The sequence below is a fragment of the Camelus dromedarius genome, chromosome 20, assembly GCF_036321535.1.
Source record: "Camelus dromedarius isolate mCamDro1 chromosome 20, mCamDro1.pat, whole genome shotgun sequence".
Lineage (NCBI taxonomy): Eukaryota > Metazoa > Chordata > Mammalia > Artiodactyla > Camelidae > Camelus > Camelus dromedarius.
The window spans coordinates 7,796,240-7,807,277 of NC_087455.1; the positions used below are offsets into that span (position 1 = coordinate 7,796,240).

The 11,038-nt window shown below is 45.8% G+C and overlaps 1 protein-coding gene across 1 annotated transcript in view; it reads left to right on the forward strand.

Annotated features, from left to right (window-relative positions):
* The window catches only part of KCNQ3 (potassium voltage-gated channel subfamily Q member 3), a 247,626-nt gene extending 238,395 nt beyond the window's left edge, over positions 1 to 9,231 (forward strand). Inside the window, exon 15 of the mRNA XM_010988795.3 lies at positions 445 to 9,231. Coding sequence (XP_010987097.3) covers positions 445 to 1,179 — 735 coding nt within the window. The 3' untranslated portion in view covers positions 1,180 to 9,231. The remainder of the gene's footprint in view (positions 1 to 444) is intronic.
* The last annotated feature ends 1,807 nt before the right edge of the window (positions 9,232 to 11,038 follow it).

Sequence of the window (11,038 nt, forward strand, 5' to 3'; positions counted from 1 at the left end):
ATTAAAATCTTGTAATAACCTGTGATGAAAAAGAATCTGAAAAAGAGTATATATGTATGTATAACTGAATCACCAAAATGAACAAAACATTGTAAATCAATAATACTTAAATTAAAAAAAAAGAAGAAGAACTCCAGCTCCTTGACCCAAACAGCAGCAGCCAGGCCACCCCCTTCTCGGGTAAAACTTGTCCTTGAACCCTCTCTCTGCTTCCAGGCATCACTTTCTGCAGAGCCCTTGCCTGGGTTGTTTCTAGATTAGCACTAATTCAAACGCAAGGCGAGAAGTCAGGAGGCAGGAAAGAATCTGCTGTTGTGATTCTTACGACTTGCAGGAACCTTCTCCCCTTCTAGGAAGCAAACGCTGTAGTTTTTCCTCCCGACTCAGCACAAGAACGCCCAGGCCCAGAGGCAGCAGTGACTCCCGCTTCCTTGTGTTTTCCAGGTCCACGACATGGGGAAGAAGCTGGACTTCCTCGTGGACATGCACACGCAGCACATGGAGCGGCTGCAGGTGCGCCTCACCGAGCTCCACCCGGCCAAGGGGCCCTCCTCGCCCGGCGACGTGGAGAAGGAAGAGGACAACAGGGACTCTGACGTGAAAGCCAGCATCTGTGACTATTCCGAGACAGGCCCCCCCGAGCTCCCCTACAGCTTCCACCAGGTGCCCCTCGACAAAGTTGGCCCCTATGGGTTTTTCGCTCACGACCCAGGGAACCTGCCCCACGGGGGACCCAGTTCCGGAAAGGTTCACGCCACCCTTTCCTCCTCGGCAACGACGCACGTGGAAAGGCCCACGGTCCTGCCTATCCTGACTCTTCTCGACTCTCGAGGGAGCTACCACTCCCAGGCTGAACTGCACGGCCCCTGCCCGGAGCGGGTGTCCCCCGGGCAGAGACGCAGCATCACCCGGGACAGTGACACACCCCTGTCCCTGATGTCGGTCAACCATGAGGAGCTGGAACGGTCTCCAAGTGGCTTCAGCATCTCCCAAGACAGAGATGATTATGTGTTTGGCCCGATTGGGGGGTCGAGCTGGATGAGGGAGAAACGGTACCTCGCCGAGGGTGAGACAGACACGGACACCGACCCCTTCACGCCCAGCGGTTCCATGCCTCTGTCATCCACAGGGGACGGCATCTCTGACTCCATATGGACCCCTTCCAACAAACCCACTTAAAAGGGGTCATGGGCTGACTCCTCCTTGTAATGTAGACGGACTTTGTACAGCTCACTTGCTCTCACACCCGCCACGTACCGGTGAGACCACCGATGGCTGCATCAAATGCATGCATGTGCGTGGTGGCCCCACCTGGGCTGGGGCTTGTCACCGCCCTTTTCCTCCCCAGGTCACCACAACGAAGCTGCTTCCTTTCAAGCATGGTTTGCATGACTTTACACTATATAAATGGTACCGCTAATCTCTTCTAGGTTACACATTAATCTGCTGTTCTTACTTTGAATCGTGACTGGACCAGGACAGGGAGAAATTACTGATGAGCTGTGCTGTGTCTGTGTGGCTGGCTGGTTGGGGTTTTGGTTTGGTAAGCAGAGACAGTAGTTTAAGTTATTTCTCGGATCATTGCCCCTTGCTGTAAAACACTCTGACAGTTAACTGTTTTCTAAAGCAAGCAAATAATTCTCTCAACAACAAAAAAAAATGCATTGCATATCAATGAGGTTGCCTGCAGAGCTAACGCGAGAGAGGAACGAGGTCGTCATCACATCTCCGAAACCAAGAATTTGAAACATTATTTTATTAAGGAAAAACTGGGAAAACTTTCCAGAAGCTCTCAAAGGGACCTCACTTGGTCTGTCATTGTCAACTAGCACGCCTCAGTTTCCTCGTCTATAAAAGGTGGTGGCAATCCCAAGTGTTGCGTTTCAGATGAGTTGTGAATAGGCAGGAAGAAAACACACACACACACACACACACACATGCACACACATTAAAATGGTTCCCAATTTATGTAGCCAAAGATAACAAAATTTATCAGAAGTGGGGTGCCCCTCTGGGCAGGAGCTAAGTTCAGTGCCTTCAAAATGACGTTCCAACTCACATTCCTCCCCATGACACTTGTACAAAATCTCAAATAGGAACGAGAGTCAAGAGGGCACACAGAAATTATCTGGTCCAAGTCCTTCCTTGTAAAAATGAGACACCTGAGGCTCCAGTAAAGAGATATGCCTGAGGTCACTCTGTTGTCACCTGGAGAGCTGGGACTCAAAGCCCACTCAGCTGACTCGCTCCAGGCCCTGGTCTCCTCCCACCGCACCGGCTCTGCGGTTTCCATGACAGGACCCAGAAGTTGGGCCAAGCTGCCTGTGCTCTGTGGTGTGTGGAAAGCACTCACGACACAATATAGCCAGCGGAGAGGGCTGTCAGCTTTGATGGCAAAACACGCTTGCCTGATGCTTTGCAGTTTGGATTCAGGAAAAAAAAAAAAATACACAGCAAGCTACAACATTTCTTAATATGCAAATGGACGAAATTTCCAGAACCATCCAGTTTTACCCCTCTAGATTTTTTAAACCACATGTAACCGTAAGACCAGCTGAAGTGTGCTCAGACAGGCTGGAGCACACTACTGTGTGAGGATTAAGATTAGGCAGAAGCCATCCTGTTGTGAGATGTCGCTACTCTCTGAAATGCGCTGATGTACAAGGCTAATTAGCTGAGTGACTTCTCTGCAGTGTTATTGTCTCTTTTCCCATATCGAAGCCCTGATGGTGGGTGGTTGCCATGGCAACAATCAAGCTGATTGAAATAGCCTAAGTGAATGTCTACATTCCACCAGTGTTCTCCATCACAGTCTTGTCAAGAGCCGTAGTAGCGGTGGCGGATGCAAGGTTGATGGTTACATCTTCACCTAATGCAGGGATCTTGCACGGTATTGGAAAGAGGAGATACTTCCTCAGAGCTTGGTTTCTTTCAGCCCACACATCAGTGGGTACCTGTGTAAAAGGCTCAGAGTAGAGTAATAGTGAAGGCTCAGCTCCTGACTTCAGGAACTTGCAACCAAAGCCTGAAGTCCTTGGCACTGTGAGTGGTAGAAAGGGAGTTTTGCATGGAGAGTCCCACAAAGGGATGGGTGTTGACTTTGAAGTCCAAGGTAGGAAATACAAAAGAATAAGCAGGTACATCAGACGTGAAACCCCCTCCCCATTGGTTTGCCATTTGACATTCTGGCCATCTGAAGGGCAAAGGGCATAGGTCATTTCTTCCTCCTCCTGGCTCCCTTCAATATGGCTGAAAGTGCCACTGAGGCTGATGACCTAAGAAACCTTATTCCCCTTCCTTAGAGCTTGGTTCTTGATTCTGACCTTCCTGGAATTTTCCAGAAGAAATGCTTGAGCTACCTACCATCTAACATGCCACTTACTTTTTTCTATCTTATTAATATTCTTGCAGAACTTACTGGCCTCAGTATCGTACAAACAGAGGCATCTTCCAGGAGCTCAGTAGAGTTCCCAGCTGGGAGGGTGAGACTTTCTCATCCTCCAGTTAAAATTAGTTACCGTGGACCCAAAATTAGAGGATCGCCTTAAGTTCTTTCAATAACTGACAAAGGATTGGAATTTCTATCATTTTCCAAACCGCAGGAGGGCAGTCTAGCTTCCCTGCTGCATCCTCAGGTCAGGATGGCAGGGATTGGGTTTGTGCTGATTACCTATCTCCAGCGTGGAGTATGTTGTCTTTATCAGTGTAGACAAAGGCAAATTACATTTTCATGAATGAATAAATAATAAGAATCTTAAGAGCTGTCCTTTCCCATCTAAGAAAACAAACAAACAAAAAATGACCTTCTGGAATATTCTGCCTTGATACTCCTTTTTTTTTCCCCCCAGAAAACACATTCCAGAAATGCAAACCCAACCTACTCAAGGTGCCTGCCCATAGACACAATCGTCAACATGGCTGACCCTGACGAAGTAGAAAGTTAGGGTCTGAGATTGAATATAAGTTACAGGGAGAAACTGTGTGTGCCTCCGCAAAGATCTTTTTGTCAAACAAAAAAACAGCATGGTGGAATCATCCAACAGAATTAGTTAATAACTCAGCCTAAAATTATTCTACTTCAGATATACCAGTGGTTCTGAAGCTTGCCCAGGAAATTACAGGAGTTTCAGCAGAATACATGAAATAGTAACAGATTAAGTCCATCATAAAAATGAGGTATGATTTTCTCAAGTGAAACTATGATCTTGTATGTATTCGGTTTCTGTGTGTGACAGCATGATACATGCAAAATTTAAGTGGTCATCTTTCTAGCAAGATCAAAATTAATGGGGTGAATCCACTTTCCAAATGTTGGGTGAAAGGTGGTCCCATTGGACTGAGAAGAAAGTACTTGATCAATTTTGAATTTTGACTGTCAGATACTAGCACCCAAGCAAACACTGAAGGTGTTTTTTTTTTTTAAATAATTGTGAGAGGAAAAGGAAAAGGAAAAACATCAAATTGAGAACGTTCTAGTCACTAACTGTATTCGTTCTGGAAACTGAGAGATTAGACTTACTAGATGTGGCCCTAGTTTTCATGAAAACATAGCCAGAAAATTGCAGGGTATATTGCAATTCAAATGAGCTAATCAAAAATTACACTTCCAATGCCTGTTTTGTGTCAGGCACTGTAAGTTGAAAAAATACTTACAGAAAATGCTAATGTAACAGGATCTACTCACAACTTGCCAAGACCACTCTCAGAATCCCATGCCACTCTGATGAGTGCGACAAAAACATTCATTTGTTTATTCATTTACAAGATTTATTAAGTACCACTTACCATCAGAAAGTGAAGAATCTGGTGGCCTTGAATTATAGGAGGTCCCCTCAAACTATGTCTACCAGAAATGGAAAGAAACTGATTTCATCCCTGAAGACAGCTCTGTACAGACAAGAATGCTTCCTAGATTGGAATCAGCGAGAGACTGAACATGGAGGGGAGTGAAAGCAAAAAGCCTGCTTCAAAGCGCTAACGGCACCGTCAGCTCGGGGAAGGCTGAGTGAGCTGTAAGCGGGCTTTGAGTTTGGGTTCAGTGGTTTGGACTTTATAGCGCCAGGTAAGCTGTTCAAGAAGGAGGTTCTAGAGTATCTGAGAAGGTTCTTGGAGAAACCAGCTTTCTCTTCCTCTCCGAATCCCTAACATGATTGACACCAGGCAAGGCTTTGGTCTACTTCCATTCCATTGTGTTGACCAAGAGAAGCTTATGCTAAAAGCCAATCGACGACATCTATTTTGAGAGAAAAGGGTCACTCTGCTTCTGGAAACCTGCAGATCAAAATCTCCCGGGGAAAGAGAAGTGATGTGTCCAGTATCCTAAGAAGTCCAAGCACACCCAGGCTTCCGCCAGAAGATGCCACATAGTTGGCCTTTGTTTTCCATAAATACACGTCCAAGGCACCTAGAAGCACAAGGATTGTCTTTCCTTTCTGAACCCCAGGCATCCTGAAGATTTGGTCCCATGTCCTCACTTGTCTTTGAAGGCTTGCTTGTTTCAGGATGAACATTTTAAAGACTGTAAGTCCTTTCTTTGTATTCAAATCAACCCAAAGTTTTTGTGTCACTTACGTTACACTATTCAAAACTGAGCCAACAGTCCCCTAAATCCGTGAGCACGTATCATGATGCCCAGGCTAGAACACGTTAGGAGCCAGGCGGTCTGCATAGCTTTAGTGGGTGAGGAAACTAGTGATGCCAAATAGATCCCTGGATGAAAATTTGAGTTTTAGGATGTTCAGATGTGCTTGACTTTTCTGACACGTTATGATTTTCAAAAGAGACAATCAATACAGATAAAGCCACTAGGACAGTGACTGCCATATAGGGAGACTGTATTGCACGCTCTTTTTTTACAGTATCTTTGGGCTCCGTTGCCCCCCTCTTTGTTACTACTTATGAATTCTAAATTTGCACTAGGAAATCTTTTCTCAGAAAAAGAGAAGATACAACCCTAATTTTTACACAACAAAAATCGGGCACTTTCACCACTGGTATTTAAGTAAGAACATCTCTAGAAACAAAAATGCTTACTGTTTCCATTAAAATAAGGAAAAGCGTGAATGTTGGAATGAAGAGAGTAGGACTGTCAGGTCACAGTGGTTGGCTGTGGTGGTTCCATTGGACGCACAACACCAGATGTGGCACCATTCTCTCCAAGGATGATTTGTGAGGTGGAGCCAAATAGCAGGGATAATTAAATATAATGAAATGAATGGTTTAAACAAGGAAAGTCAACTGTGCCATGATGTCTGTCAGACAGATGCTAGCAATGAATGGAGAACTGCCAAGAAAGAGTTTAAGATTGGTCACATCCTCCCCAGGAGGGCTCGCTCCCAACCTTTAACAGCCTCAACTCCAGCATCCCTACTGTAGGAAACCTGTGACTAGTGTTTTGCTTTATCATCACAGATGCAGGGAGGTATAATTTCATAGATTCTTAGATGCTCAGAACAAGGGACCTGGATCACCAGAACAGCCACCTCTCTTTTTAGATCCAGAAGCAGAGGCTCAGAGCAAAGGGAATCACACTTTGCCAATCGGTGATTGAATGAGTGATTGGGTAGCAGAATCTAGAACTCAGGTCTCCTAACTTCTGGTCCAGATGTTGGAGGTCAAAAACTAAAATACCCAATGAGAGCTCAAGTACTGCTGTTGGGACCAGGAGATGAGGCAGAACGCCCTGGTCCAGTGGAGAAATTGCTAAACCCGATACATCCCATCTCTGGAATACAACTGATGAAAAATGACAGTTCTTCCAAAACCTTGCTGTCTTCAAAAAGCATGGAAATACTATTACTTATGTGTGCCGTGAAGAGCAGGAATGAAGAACACACCCCGCCTCTGATCCCTTGACCTCTCCTACTTGTTTCCTCTTTGTCCTGCCAAGCTTAGACTGCTTCAGCAATTTGGTCCACCACCTGGACTCATTCAGCTCCAGAGTCATGCCTCTGATCATATCCTTATCTATAAGCCAATTTAACAGGACTTCTCTTGAAAAAATGTTATGGGTTTGATTTTTAAAAAATCGGATGTGATTTCTTTGGGGATCTATATGACCCCAAGTCTCCAGGTCTACTAATGTCACCCCTTTGCCCTGGGATCTCTGGGTCTCACGTGGGCACAGTCTGGTTCCTCCTGCCTTGTCCCAGAGAATGCCCATCTTGGTCAGGTCACAACTGGGTTCTCTTCACCAAAACTACCAAGAAGCAAACAGGATTCACCTGAGGATATCTTACGTTTGTGTGTTTTAGAACATGAACAGGGCTCTTCTGGCTCAAATGAGGATTTCCATAGTTGACTTCCACTTACACTGTGCTTGGGATAGACTTGGCAGGGCTCCCCCACAGCCCTTGTTAAACCCGGTGGTGGGATGTTCAATTCTCCTGAGTCAGGCTGAACCTGGAGCTCCAAAAAGATGGTCAGAAAGAAAGGTGGTCAAGTGCTTGGACGGCAATAGATGACCCAGTGATCTTAAAGACTGTCATTCTACCTAAATCTTCTTAGTCTCCACACAGCACCATTCTGGGGTTAAAATAAGTTTCAGAGGGAAATAAGTCAAAAATGGGCTCTATATAAGAATAACCTGAGTGTGACTTACCATTATGCAGTCAAAAGCCTCACCCAGTGCTTAGAAATAATATTTATAATTCCTCTTAGACTTGTCAAATGGACTATAATTTAATGCCTAAGAGTAATGCAAAATGTTCTCTTCTCTTCCTCTGCCCACAAGACTGAGGTCAGGGAAGGGGAGAGAAACTCACCCTAAGTTCTTTTTATGAGTCGCATATGACGTCATATTTCTCTCTCTCTCTCGATTTCATGTAATTTTCATCATAAACGCATAGGGGAGATGTTACCCTTTCCATCTAACAGATGAGGAAGCTGATGGTGAAAGGGAGAAAACCATGCCAGCGGTCACATATGGTAAGAGGTAGAGGTGGGCTCTTAGCCAAAGCCCATGTACCTCCAAAGCTCATTCCTCCTCCACACCCCGAGTCTCTCAGGTCAATGGCAATGCTCCCGAACCGTGCCCTGTGATCTTCCACTCTGCCTGGCCTTCCTCCGCCCCATCGTCTTTACAGTAAGATGATCGCGGCCCCTTTGGTTCCCTGGAGAGAAGGGTGATTCCGTATTGATGCTCTCCTTGCTATTCAGCAGGCCCTGCCTGTTCCTTTGAGTGGTTTCACAATCCAGCCGTCAGTGGCAGAAAATGATGCCATGTAAATTATCCATCTGGTTCACGTTGGAACCCATTAGCCTGGGAGTTTGGTGTGGCTGCAGGTAATCCCACAAGCGCCCCTTGTTCTTTGCCCCAAGGATCGCCTTTCATTGTTTTAACCGAAAAAGTTCAAATGTCCTTCCTGATTCTGGTCTTTTGTCTTTAGACTTTATTTCAGGGCTTTGAAAACCTGCAGAAAACAGGTGAGTCTTCAAAAACACTCTCTGGGAGGCCAAACGCTCAGAACAGTTGTGTTTCTCTTTCTCGGTATTAAACGATCAAGGTTCCCAGTGGAGAAGCCAACCTGATCTGATAATTGGGCCCTTCTTTTCCCCCGTGGATCCTTCTCCAAGGGAGGGGGGAGCAGCTCCACCCTCCAAAGTTCCCACGAGATTCCGAGTCCCGGCGGGAGGCCAAGTTCTAAGACTGGTGGTGACCATTTTGTCAAGCTTCAGGCATGAGGCGGGCTCTGCCCCATCTTGAAAATCACCTTAGCATGATGGACCAGCTTCATCAGACTGGTCAATCCTTCCCTGTTTTAAAGAGAAAAAGTGCTTTCCACGTTGCTTCCAATGGGATGTGACTATCCTTCTGTTTCTTTTTTTCTCTTTGTAATGGAGCAGTGATGGAAAACACCCATCTCTGAAGAGCAAATTGAGGTTTCCAGTGACATGACTCCACTGTGCTTGATTTCGGATTGTGTTTTCTTTAAGCCCCTTTCACGGCATAGGGTTCTGGTGCCTTTCTCCCTGAATTTGTCTCCTTGCCCCAAGCAGGCTTTCTTCACGTCTGGCTCACACGGGAACACGACTCTTCCACAAGTGGCCTTTAGTGCTCTTTATAATATGATTTCCTGTAATTTTTAAACTGTATGTGGAATTTATATTCTGGCTCTGTCCGATATTTGAACAACTTTAATAGGTTGATTTCCATATATATTATGCAAACAATTCTTACCTGATTTTTTATGTTCTATCTTAAAACAGATAAATCCTGCACCACTTATTAATAAAGAGACATTTCAATGATTATGTGGCAGAATGTTATTTGCTTTATTAAGGATGCAGAGTGACAAGCAAAGACAGTTCGTTATTGGTTACGGTTGGGAGCAAGAGAAGGGGATTTGAGTATACTTGTAAAGAGCAGTTGAGAGGGAGAGAATCGAGACACAAGAAAAAAAATACAGCTGAAAGTTTTCTTAGCCACAAAGAGTGTATGATGTGGATGGCTCACCTCCTGGGAAACAGCCACCACACAGGTTGTGGAGGTACCGAGACTAATACATTTTCCAGCCATGGTTTTAAGACTTTATTACTCCCTTTTTATAGATGAGGAAATCGAAGCCCAGAAACATACAGAGACCTGCCCAAGGACAGACATTAATCAGTGGAAGAGTCACAATTAGCGCCCCAGACCACCTACCCGCAAGGCTTGTCTGACTTTTGGAGAAGCTGCACGTCCTAGACCACGTGGGAGGGAGACAGCAGGGTGACCCAGGGAGACTGAGTCAATGGGGAGGAAATCAGTAAAGCTCATATCAGATCGCCTCTCTCTACTGTCAGTGCAGCAGGAAGGGATGTTTTCTCATGAGAAAGAGGGAGTTGGGGTGGGGAGCCTTTTTCTGCCTTGGTTTATCATCTGTAAAGGGGGTGGTGAATATGTACTTTGAAAGGTCATTGTCCTAGCAAAGGATCCAGCCTGCAGCAACTGTTCAGTGAGTGACAGCTTTGGACTCTATCCTGTGCCCACGAGCCTGGCTGCCTTAATTTGGGTTTCTATAAGAATAGGGCTAGGATGCTGGATGCAGGTAGTTTATTTGGAAAGTGATTCCAGAAAGTACAATTGAGAGAGTAGAACAGGGAGGGAGAAAAGCCAATGAAGAAAGAGCTGGTCCTTGTGTCCAACGGGGCTCAGTTCCACCAGGGACCCCCTGAGAACTCGTGTGAAATGTACCAAAGAATCGTTCCACCTCGGGACAGGCATCTGGGATGTTCACCCACTGACCTCTGCTCTGCCCTGGTTGAGAGCTGCCCCTGGGGCACTAAGTTCCCTCCTCTGTCAGGTGTCCCTGGGCTACAGCTGAGCAAGCTCCCGGGTGGGAAAGCTTAGTAAGGCAGAGGGCAGAGAGACGTGGGGAGGTGGGGAGCTGGGGAGGTGGGGAGCTGTCCACGACTGTGACCACGGGCGAGGGCACAGGTGGGCAGAAGGACAAGGGATGTGGTAACATCAGCATCTGATACATGAGCTCACTTCAAAACCCTGCACACAGGGAAGCCAAAACCCAGTCAGGTTGCCACAAATCACTCTGCAAGTCAGACGGCAAGGCTGGCCAGCACTGGCCATGATGCCTGTGAACATTATTCACTGTGGAAACAGTGCCTGCAGCATCTAGGAAGCAGGGTAGGGACCCTTCTGCTAGGTTATCGTCCGGCTCCAAGGTCCACATCTGTCATCGTGAAGGCCTGTGGCTGACTTTGCCGCTATAAGAAGAGCATCCATCTAGAGAAAACTCTAACTCAAAAAGACATATGCACCCCAATGTTCACAGCAGCACTATTTACAATAGCCAAGACATGGAAGCAACCTAAAAGTGCACCAACAGAGGAATGGATGGAGATGGAATACTACTCAGCCAGAAAAAAAGAACAAAATAATGCCATTTGCAGCAACATGGATGGACCCAGAGATGATCATTCTAAATGAAGTAAGTCAGAGAAAGACAAATATCATATACCACTTTCATGTGGAATTTAAAAAATGATACAAATGAACGTTTTTATAAAACAGAAACAGATTCAGACACATAGAAAACATACT